General features: G+C 40.1%; 1 protein-coding gene across 6 annotated transcripts in view; it reads left to right on the plus strand.

Moving 5' to 3' along the window:
- RAD9B (RAD9 checkpoint clamp component B) overlaps nt 1–11,840 on the plus strand; it is a 34,457-nt gene that overhangs the window by 6,234 nt on the left and 16,383 nt on the right. For 4 of the 6 annotated variants that reach the window (XM_019486839.2, XM_019486835.2, XM_019486836.2 and 1 more), the window contains 6 exons: nt 533–639; nt 2,178–2,284; nt 2,400–2,464; nt 3,947–4,066; nt 4,579–4,810; nt 10,883–11,039. In XM_019486839.2, coding sequence (XP_019342384.2) covers nt 533–639; nt 2,178–2,284; nt 2,400–2,464; nt 3,947–4,066; nt 4,579–4,810; nt 10,883–11,039 — 788 coding nt within the window. Of the gene's footprint in view, nt 1–532; nt 640–2,177; nt 2,285–2,399; nt 2,465–3,946; nt 4,067–4,578; nt 4,811–6,614; nt 6,908–10,882; nt 11,040–11,585; nt 11,824–11,840 lie in introns of those variants that run through there. The other 2 variants (XM_019486837.2, XM_006267643.4) reach the window with 2 other exon arrangements.

The following is an 11,840-nucleotide window of genomic DNA, read 5'->3' on the forward strand; positions in this document are numbered from 1 at the left end:
ATGAAGGATTTCTTGGAGGAAAGATTCCATTACATGTGATATTCACATACTGACTGCACAAGAAATATATATGACAAAGTAACAATTAAAGTGTAGAGATACCAGTTAAAAGTAAAATTCCTGCATTCCCATTAATTGTAAACTTTGAACAAACCAAAATTGAATATTATTTTGTGTTCTACCAAAAATTGAGTTGCAGAAATAATGTTGGAAAATCTAAAAAAAAAAATGAATAAAGCAGCCAGGTCTTCAGCCAAATTAACTTTAAACAAAAATACCAAAGTACATTTTCATAAATGGTAATGTTAATTATCCTAATTTATGGATGTAATGTTAATTATATTACTGGTTAGATTAAAATCATATTTATTAACACTTACAATGAAAATACAGTTGATAACATTTTAAGTGTGGCAAACAACAACTTTATGTTCCTTTTGAAAGAAGTTTAAAATGTTGTGAGAAGAATAAATACTAGATAGTAACTTATAGTCTTTAAAATAACATTAAGATTTTATACAAAATTTCTTAGGCTGCTGGCTGATATCATGATTCATTTTCCAACCTGTCAAGAGGAAGTAACTTTAGCTATTACTCCAGTGAAAGTGTGCTTTAAGAGTTATACTGAGGAGGAAAGAGGTAAGAATGAACTTATAATGTAAAGGCTGACAGGTCATTTTAAATTCATGTAATAAAGTACATTTAAAGCACAATGGAAAATGTTATTATGTGGCTGGAAGAGGCTTTCAAGACAGGGAACAGGTCAGGAAAGGAAAATGGAAAAAAAATTCCACTTTTAGAAAGTTTGAGGAAAACCTGTAATCAGCCAGACACTTTTTTGCATCAAAATTAGATGCCAGGCAGAGCAGTACATCTAAATTCAAGTTATTTGCTTTAGGCCTGAACTATGATAATTATTTTAGCTTAGTAGCAAACAAAAAAGACTGGGAAAGGAGGAGGTGGAAAATAATTTTGCACTGGAAAAAATACACAAATAGTTTAATATAAATACCATCATTATAAATAGCCATCGCGGGTAGAGAGCATACTTCTGAATGCTAGTATACGACAGCAGTGTTATATGGTAGCTAGCTTAACATCGTTGTTGGACATTGCCATGAGGGGACTACAAGGTAATCAATCAACATGCAATTTGAAGATGGGGTTCATAAATACATTGCCACTTGCCCCGCTCCATCTGTAAAATACCTGTCACTGGAGTTGGAGAGTGAGTAGGACCCCAAACGTTTGCATTCCTTCTGTAATAGGCAAGGCTGATTGATGATAGTAAACTGACGGAGAGAGAGAAGCTTTTGGAGGAGGATGGAGAGATGGGGCTATAGAAGCAGAGAGGATCAAGTAGCAGAGTGAACAAGGAAACAAAATCAGACCAAAAGAGAAAATTACATTTCTCAGAAAGAGGACGTTTTAGAAACATGCAATTACAAAAGATTTAAGGAAAAATACAAACAATGAAAACACTAAGGAAAGGTATATCAAGATATAGAAGAAAAAGGAGGATAAAAAAAAAAAAAGGGAGGATAAAGGAGACAACTTACTGTTTTTTTTTCCATTGAATATTTGCTTCACCAAACATCCTAGGCCATGTTCTGCATCACTAGTGCCCAACCTTTTCATCCCACAGGCTGGATGGGCAATGCCAGGTCCATCTGTGGGCTGAATCCTACCAGTGGGCCCAATCTGGCACGCTTGGTAGGTGTGGCAGGGACAGATCTGGCAATGGGGCTTGGAAATGTTTAGGAATATTGCACAAGTAATAGACAACGTTAATGGTTTTCTGCTTTAAAAGCCTTTTTTTGCCACTGTCTGCCTCTGATATACTTCATCAAAGGGGTTGACAACTATTTAAAAAACCTCACTTCTCATGAGGCCTTTACATTAACTTTAATACCTGTTGAAATAAACAGCTGAAAATATAGTTATAATGAATGCCCTGTGAACAACAGTCATTGGGAGTGTGCATAACAGACTGCAGTTGCACCACACAGCAAAAAAAATACAGGTTGCTTTAAAAAGTCTTGGAATATTCAAAGCATTTATTTTTAAATGGCTTATAGCTTCATATTTGACTGAAAATACTTTAAAAATCAGTTCCAATGGACCAGGATTTTATCTCGTGTGTTTTAACCTTTGCTTTTCTGCTAATGTTTGAACAGATTTTTCTAAGGCAATGCACACTGAGATACAGCTTCATCCAGAGGAATTTGACTACTTTCAAGTTGGAGTAGACTCTGAAGTAACATTTTGTCTTAAAGAACTGAGGGTAATATAACATTTTTGGTTGATCGCTTCTCAGCGTCTTGAAGGCTCAGATCAAGTTTAGCTCATTGCCGTCACTGGTGTTTTTATTAACTGTCTTAAAGCCTTTCTATTTGTAGGGACTACTCGCGTTTGCAGAGGCCACTACTGCTCCTGTTTCGATTCACTTTGATGTGTCTGGAAAGTAAGTTTTTGAATGAACCAATACAATATTAATGTATGTTTAATTTAGTTGCTATATCAAATATAAAATAACCCCTTAAAATAACCAATAGGTCTTGAAGGGGAATTAAAACGCTGTGTTTTTAGTTAAGTGGTCATACAAACTTTGAATAGTGTTTCATAGTGCTTAGGGTCAGAAGGGACCTAAACAGATCATCAGGTCCAGCCCCTGCCCTAGGCAGGAATGGGTACCACGGTCATATCACCCCAGCCAAATATCTGTCCAGCCTCCTCTTGAAGACCCCCAGGCTAGGAGACAGCACTACCTCACTTGGGAGCCCACTCCAGAGCCTGGCAGCCCTAACTGTAAAGTAATGTCTCCTGATGTCCAGCCTGAACCTGCTCTCTAACAATTTGTGGTTGCTATTCCTAGTAACCCCGGGTGGTGCCCAGGGGAACAGAGCCTCCCCCAATTCTCACTGCCCCCACAGTGAGTTTGTAAATGGCCACCAGATCCCCTCTCAGCCTTCTCTTGTGGAGGCTGAATAGGTTCAGGCCCCTTAGCCTCTTCTTGTAGGGCCTGCCCCACCGCCCTTTGACTATGTGAGTGGCCCTCCTCTGGACCCTCTCAATGCTAGCCACATCCCTCTTGAAGTGCAGCGCCCAGAACTGGACGCAGTACTCCAACTGCAGCCTGACCAGTGCCGCATAGAGGGGAAGGATCACCTCCTTGGACCTGCTTGTGATGCATCTGTAGATGCACGACAAGGTGCGGTTAGCCTTACTGACCGCTTCCTTGCTTTGATGGCTCATGTCCATCCTGGAGTCAGCAATGACTCCAAGATCCCTTTCTGACGCTGTGTTGACAAGGAGGGTGTTCCCCAGCCTATAAGTGTGTTGCTGGTTCCTTCTTAGATGCAGCACCTTGCACTTGTCTTTGTTCAATTCCATCCAATTCTCATCTGCCCACCGCTGTAACCTGTCTAGATCTAGCTCAATTCTGCCCCTTCCCTCCAGCGTGCCACAGTGGAGGCTCTTACTTGAGTAGGGCTTACTTAATTCAATCCATCACTGACTGACCTGTTTTTCAAGATTGTCAAGCACTAAAAACCCCATGGAAGTTTAAAGTGCTTAACACTGGCAGTTCAGGCCACAACACACTTCTCTTGGGAATAGTCTAGAGAAAGAAGTCAGAAGTTTTAGCACTTGTACACATGTGTAAGCAATTGTAGTAAATATTTTAAGCACAAGTTTTTAAGCAAAATTCCATGGGTTTTACTCACTGGAGCAATGTAAAGCTGTAACAAGAAGCAGTCTCATAGCATTCACTAACTAGTGAATAAACAAGTAATCCTCCATTTATCAAGCATCCATTCCAGTGTGTATATTTCTGTGTGGACACATATTCACACACAGAAGACATGGCTAAAAGTATATGAGGTATGGCTTCTCTCCCCTAAATATGTGTATATTCACGCAGATTAATTTTCAACTTTGTTCTTAGACCAATTGCTTTCAGCATTGAAGACATGATGGTGGAAGCCACTTTTGTTTTGGCTACATTAGCAGACATTGAACACGGGATCTCTCGGCAATCTCCGTGCCTTTCACAAAGGCAGAAAAGGTAATGCGAAATTTGAGGTGTGAGTTTTGGGGACTTTTCATCTAAGGGGCAAAAATCCACTTGTCTCTTGAAGTTTTCAATTATAGTGAAATTGAGGTTGAAATGAAGAACTCTATTTGTGTTTTTGTACAGCATTCATAACCATGAGTCCCAATATTAGGTGAGATTGCTTAGGGGGCAGAAGGGAGGATTAGATTCAGATTAACCAGCTCCACCAGAAGAGAAAAAGCTGATAGTACAGTATGAGACCCAAGACAGAGCACCATTTATGAGGAAAGAGCAATCTCTCCTACTAACTGCTTCTGTTCTAAGTATCTGTCTCTTTGTATGGCCTCATACTTGTAAAATAAAAGCTAGCTCTCCAACACTTGGAGCATCCCATTTCCTTCTTAGACCTTTACCTATATTGTACTTCCTATCAGTTATGGGTAACACATAATTAACCTATATTTTCTTATTTCTCTAGCACAACATCCAGAAATTGGTTTGTAAATTAACTGTTATTCCCTCAGGTCCACCTTGCCAAAAGCTTTTGCAGATAAGACTGAAAATGTCCCAAACAGCTCTGCAGACAAAAATAGTAATTCAGAAAGAATATCTTCAAAAAAGCTGTGTTGGAACAGAAGTATGTGCAACTATGCAGAGTCATCAGTAGAACTGCCAAAACTTCCGTCAAGGAGAGAAGCAGCAGGTGACAGCACAATGGTGGAAGCGGTAGTGCCAACAGATTCTGATCATCACAAGGTAAGGAGAATGCCAAATCATACCTATGCTGTAAGCCAAAACCCAACAAAAAATTGGTTTATCCCAGACAGGAAGAGAAATGATATTCTTAAATGGCTAGTAGTTGCATGTATGTGCAACCCCAGTCCCCACATTTTAGCATTAAATTTGTAACAGAGTGCTGTTTCAGGACTCACTGTAGAAAAGGCCCCTTGTACTTTGCAGAACCACTGCATTGTTTTAATACAGTACATACAACACGTGCTCTTCCTTCCCCTCACACTTACCTGTGGCTTATAATTGAAAATACTAATTGACAGAACTATTTGAACTTTTAGCAACTGCTGCCACTCCTCAAGCAGTCCCCAAGCACTTAACAGTGTTGTCCAGGAGGCCTGTTTTAGGATAGTCTTCCTCTAGTCCACCCCCAGTGTGCATTTGGGAAGAGGGGAGGTTGGAGCAATCAGTTCCACAAGTAGCCCAGCTCCCCCCTCCCATCCCTGCCTGCAAACTGAACTCCATTCCTGATTCTCCGCCTTGCTGATACCTGTCCCTCTGGAACTACAGAAAGAACAAGCACTGTAATCCAATTAGCTCCCCCTTTTGAGGAAAGCTAAGCAAGAGACAACTGAGGCAGGTCCTGGCAAAGCAGAGGGAGAACAAGTGGTCAAGCAATAAACTTTAGCAAAGTGGCAAATTCTGTAGTAGAAGTGTTGACTTTCATAATATCTTGGGCAGAAAAATAAGCTATAAGCTCTGCTGAATCACAGACTCCCTTGCTCCATGACTGAGATGAATCGGGTAGTTAAGGGCAGAACAAGTGTTAAAAGTTGCCAGAATAAAGGAAACTTCTCCCATATAGCGAATGCTCAAGTCACTTAATGACCTCAAGAAAACCAAGTTGGGAAGCTTATTTAAAATTCCAATTCTGTTGCAAAATTCCTTGGATGATTTAGTGAGGTGCTGGGCTTTGTGTTGGCTGCTGCTTTACAGATTTGACCATACAATTTAGCTCAGCTACATTAGGAACCTGTTCAAATCAGTGGGACTAACCCTGTTCGATGAAATCCCCTGAAAAAGCAGCCTTTCATGACACAGGTAAGTTGTTCTAAGCAGAGCTTGATTTGTAAGGAATATTCACAGTCATTGCTACCAGCCAGAGTAATGTGATAAGAATAGTAAATTCAAGAACCTGAGTAGTGTATTAGAAATGACAGACTTTCTTGCTAACGGGATGAGCTACTCCTTCCCTCTTCTGGAAGAGAGGGAGTAGTTTAACATTTTCTCCCACTATCGGATTAATTTTCTTCGTACTCCTCTGGCAGTAGAAGCACCTGCTCCATTTAACTTATTTCCAGAAAGATTGCGGTAGCACTATCTGCCCCGGCCTTCTTCTGTTCAGTGTAGCCTATGTTGAGTGAGTGGCTGAGAATATGCAGGACTCATGCACACTGTGCAGACCACAGCTGTCCATAAGCATAGCTGGTGTTTTCCTGAACTAGCATTAATAAATCTTTTAGTAATTAGGAGCTAACAACACATCATTCCCCTTTTAAATGCAAACCCGAGCACAAACTCAAGTATGCTCTCAACTGCTGACAGAGCCTCTAAAAATTGCTTTGAAATACCAAATTACAATGGTTGCTGTTAGTCTGCAACTGGCACGTTATCATATTCTGGAATGTAACCATAGATGTCAAATGTGTTTTAGAGCTTGCTGTAAGGCCAAAAGAGATCTGAAGTGTTATTAGAAAGACTGCAGAAGTAAAATCCCTGGAACATTTCACAGGTACACCCTCACATTTCTAAATGTTGCATTTTCCAGTTTCATTCCCTGTTCTTTGGAGCAGTGTCACTTAACGATCCAGATGTCAACAGCCACACGTTCCATAGTTTGGCAACAGCTAGTGACACTGAAGAGGATTTTGACAACAGGCAGCTCTCTCCAGTCATCCAATGAGGAAGTTCCTACGGAGCCTTTACTTAGATGCTTACGTGGTCTTTAGAAATGGTTTTAGAACAAGTTGTTGCAGAGTTGTCTCTTTTTAGAAAGAATGTGCACCTCCCTTATGGAAATTTCACTATATTTAAATGACAAATTAAAACTGTGAATAGAAACAGTTGTTGTTGAATTTATCACTAGGTTTAAGCCAAAATTCACTCTCCAGAAGGCTAAAACTTCCAGCTCTCACAAGAACAGTACCAGCTGGTTCAGTTGTGCATATGCCCCCGCTTGCAAAAAGCACAAAGAAACTGCACTGGCCAGGACCCTATTAAATGGCTTTTCAGGATTCTTGAATTTCCTACTGTATTTACAGGTTAAACACATGCAAGTCAATATCTATTTCAACTGTTAATGTTAATGGAAGTTTAGAGGTATGACAAACTTCCCTATGTTCTTAACACAAGTGTTTTTTACCATTTGTAAATAATGTTGTGTCAGGCATTGTGTAAGATGTAGTTGGAGAGCATTTTTCATGGGCTCAGCACTGGCAAAGCTTGAAGGTTAAGAATCTTGGACTGTAGCTACAGAATACCCACCTGCTCTAGAACAGACAGGGGTTAGTACGCGAGAGCTTCCAGCTACTGTCCGCCACTTCTGACTATTCATGTGAAGCTCTCTTGGCAAGGCCAGACGTAAGACAAAGCGGCCTTTTAACTTTGGAGGACTGCCATTTAATTGAATCACGACCTGCAAACTACAGATTTAACACACACTGTATGGGAGCAAGTGTGATGCAGTCAGGTAGGAGAAGGTTCTTCTGTTTTGAAATGGTGGCCTCCCCATTCTCCCATCACAAACCAGGAGTCTGGCTGTTTTAGTGTGCTAACAGCTAGTTAGTTTCAGCAGCCTCACTCAAAACAGCCACCTCACCAGACCTATCGTCCTTTTAGTAAGAAAAAATTCACTGCAGGAGAATGAGCACACAACTGTCTTTTCAAGACAGCTGGATAATAGATTAGTTGGATTTGTACATTGATACTAGGCAGGCATATGGGCAGTACCTGAGCAGCACGCATCTTCAATTAGTGCCAGCAAAGTTCCATGAAAAATGTTGTTGCACAGCACTTTGATGGACGTTTTTGTGAAGTATCAGTGCTTCAGTCTGTCAGGCAGATTTGCATGTCGTTACAACGATCAGGTCAAATGTCCCTTGGAAGTTATGGATGGGGTCCTTTACATCTAGGTTTGAGGTTGGACTGCAGCAGTTTGTTGTACTGTAGGACTTAGGAAAATTACTTTGGGATGTACAGACCCCAAGACATGGAACACAGTTGTTTTAATGGTTGGATTTTGGCCTGCCAAATGGTTTGTTAGTGAGCAGTCCACACTTGTGTCAAGAAAAGGGAAGAGAGGCTAGAATTTCTCACTGAAGTGCAATTCCAAAGTTGTGGTGTCAATCGCCCCAGCAAGACATTCTTTGAATTTCCTTTTAAACATTGCTTTGTATTGCACACTACATTCTCAGATGTGCATCGCTTCTCTTGGCTCTTGGACTGCTATCGAGGACTCATTTCCTTATTATATTTTTCCTTATATTAAGTAAATTCAGGGTAGCGGAGCTAGGGAAAGCCAAACAACACAAACACAGAACTTGGGACTCAGTCATAGAACCAAAAAAAATTCAGGTTGGACAGGACTTCAGGAGGTCGCATCTAGTTGAGCCCCCTACTCAGAGCAGGACCAGCCCCAACTACATCATCCCAGCCAAGGCTTTGTCCAGCTGGGCCTTAGACAAAAGTCCAGTGACCAGTTTAAGTGGATTTTTTTCTTGCAATTGTTACTTTAAAAAGCGCACACATTTTAGTATAAATACTATATTTATTAAATATTTTTTTTACAGTTCATTTAAATGTATTTACAGAACTATTCCTGCATAAGTTATTCTTCAGACATCCAATTCACATAATTGCCTCTTAAGTAAGCAAAGGTAATGATAGTCTCATTTAGCAAAAGCATCCTCATTAGATACAGACTCAGATTTGCTTCATTATTTCAGCTATCTTTGTCAGAAACTACTCCACACAGTCAATTTCTACATGTACAATCTGGTTTTCCATTAAGGAAAAAAAAAACATTACCCATTAGCAAAATACTTGTTGTTTCTTTGCTACATTTTTACACCCCTGCCCCCTCCACATGGTTTTTATCATTCAATATGGTCCCCAATAGCCATCACTTCTTTAAAAATGCAAAGAGCAAATCTCAAGGGAACCTGGATGTTGCAGTTCTCCCGAAGACAGCTATGAAAGAGTGGCAAGAAACCACAGACTTTTCAAGCCCTCCACAGGTATATAACTGTGTACTGTTATATCCTAGCCCTTCTCACCTACACACACAGTTACAGCAGAGTCCTGCAGCCGCTCTTACGTGACTTGGCATGATGGATTACTACTATACAAAGATGTTTCATTCTCTTTAGATCATTCTTCCCCACCAAGCGATTCTTGATCAAAGCAAAGTCCCCTCCCGCAGCTGGCAGTCAGTTCATTCACCATCCAACATTTTCAAATCAAAACGAACACACCTAGGAGCATCCCTCCTGCGTGTCCCTCGAGACTAATCACCACAATTTAACTCCTAGGAAGTATCGCGACTTTAGGCATCGTTGTAATGTCACTTTGAGTACATGGGCCCTGTTGTTTTTATTTTCCAAATATTGGTTGTGCGCAGACAGCTTAAGTTCATAGGAAGAAATCAGGTTCTGATATGTTTCGAGTGCACATCTTCAAACAGAAAAAAACCCAAAATTCTCAAGCATGTGATAAAAATACTAAATTCTTTATAATACAGTATTGCTTTATAAACAGATGGAAAAATCTATAAGCTTTACTGGTCTTTGGTGTGTCCAGTGAGGGATAAATCTATGATTTGTAAATTAAAAATCGAAATTTGTTCTTTGTTAAAGATCATGATGTGATACCAGGCAGATGGCTTTCTATTTACTGCTCAGCTAAGAAGTGAATGAATGCAAAGAACAGGTTTTTGGATCAGACCCGCCAGGTGGCGCAGTTTAACCACGGACAGGAAGGCTGAATTTCTACGACCTAGGATTCCAGACCCTGGATCAGTAGAGGCAGAGCACAGCACGTGCAGTGTCTGAGCTCAGGGGAAAGCACTTTTGCCATACTCACTCATCTGATCCACATACACCCCTTCTAACTGGTAGTGACAGGGAGGGCTGGGCAGGGCTGTAAACTTGAGGGGAAGAGGGGGAAATAGTTCAGCTCTATAGGGACATGGAGGTTCAAGAAGAGGGAAAGAGTAGTTGACCAAGTCTGCTCTAATAAGGAATTGTGACAGTAAATACTGGAGAACTAAAAGCAGAAGATACCCAGGATTGAGAGAGAAGCCTCTCCTGCAGGTGTGGGAAGTAAAGCCCTATACTGCAACATGAATACATTCCTTCCAACAAGAAACAGCCGAGTACAGCTTGTTCAGTTTTTAAAAAGGGACTGGGCAGATTGTGCAAAGGTGTCTGCCACGTGCTGTTCCATTCATCACAAAATAAGGATTTTTCTTTGTTAACATCATCCTCCCCACACCCCACCAAAATAGCATTTTGGTCAAGTTAGGGTAGTTAAGGCATTTTTACAGAAGTTAAAAGGTGGTTTTGAAGTAGATACCCGACATTATGCCAATTTAGGAATAGTACATAAGTTACTGAAGCGCTCCAAAATTAATCACTCATCCTCATTATAAATGAAATGCCTGTTACAAGCATGATGCACCGAAATATAGCAAAATGGCATGTACATGGTACATGTTAAATGATTTTAAATAAAATAAGAGCTTGACATAGTTATGCAAATATACAGTACAACTCCACAAAAAAAATCTTTAAACAAGTTGAGGTAACCTTGAACTTAACAGTTTTAATACAATAAACCAGGTAGTAAAATCTCCTTTTGAAATAAGGTAAGATTACTTACTGACCAAGTTTAACTGCACTCATCTAAACATCAAATGTTACCCGACTTTTTTTTTTTTTATATATATATAAAAACATGGCTTTAATTTATTTCTAAATACTTCTCTACCAGCAAAAAAAGTTAATGAAAAACTGACCAAAATATATATATCTTTACCAGCTACAAGCTTTTTATGAGCCTCAAGAAGAGCAAACTGGGGGAAACAATTGTGAGCTACTCTTATTCATAAGGAAATGTTATATCGCAAGTGGCTGGGAGATAACTGTAAACATCATTAAGGATCATTCCCAAAACCCTCAGCATCAGTTACTGAAATGTAAGTTTTGCTTGTTATTCATTAACTATTTTCCATTTGCGTACTTACTGCCGCTGCCACAGCATAAGTGAAGAGGTGCACTTTTGAGTCAGAATGAGGATCGACTTAATTTGGTAAAGCGTGTTCTAGTCTACATAAAGCAAGAATGGCCATACTAACACGAACGACGGCTAGGCAGTAGTGAGTTCTCAAACAAAAAGTAAGGAAGTTCAAAGTTGAGGACTACCTGCTCTTAACGCCACCCATCTTTCCTAGGGAGGGCAGCAGCTACGGCATGTTCTCACATGCTGCTCAGAGACAGGGTAAGAATCTGTGCTAACCTCAACTCTGAGCGCTGGCAGCTTTCGCGAGTTCAAGCTACAACAACTTTTTGATTTAAAAAAAAAGTTACCCACGCCCAAGACATTCAGAGAGCCCAGGGCTCGTTATGGACAAATGATCTGCAAAGCTTCCACTGATATCACAGTTAAGCATCTGAAATCACAACACACTTATGCATCCGTACAGCTTAAACTAATCTTGTTTTTTTTCGAAATTCTGCAATAGGAAAGGCTCCAAGCTGACACAACGTATGCCAAGAACAAAACTTTTACAGCAGTTCTCCTCCTCCTGAAAACAACGTTTTTGAAACACGTATCCTCAGCTATCACTGTAACGAGACTAGGTTTAGGAACGTATGCTTTTTAACATATCCTTGGATGAATAATGGATGTTTCTAGCAGATAGAGCAAAACACATCCTCTTGTGGAACTTTTAATCAATTATACCTAATTTTGAACTTTGAGCAACCAATGTTCATCA

This window comes from Alligator mississippiensis, chromosome 10 (genome assembly GCF_030867095.1).
Source record: "Alligator mississippiensis isolate rAllMis1 chromosome 10, rAllMis1, whole genome shotgun sequence".
Taxonomy (NCBI): domain Eukaryota; kingdom Metazoa; phylum Chordata; order Crocodylia; family Alligatoridae; genus Alligator; species Alligator mississippiensis.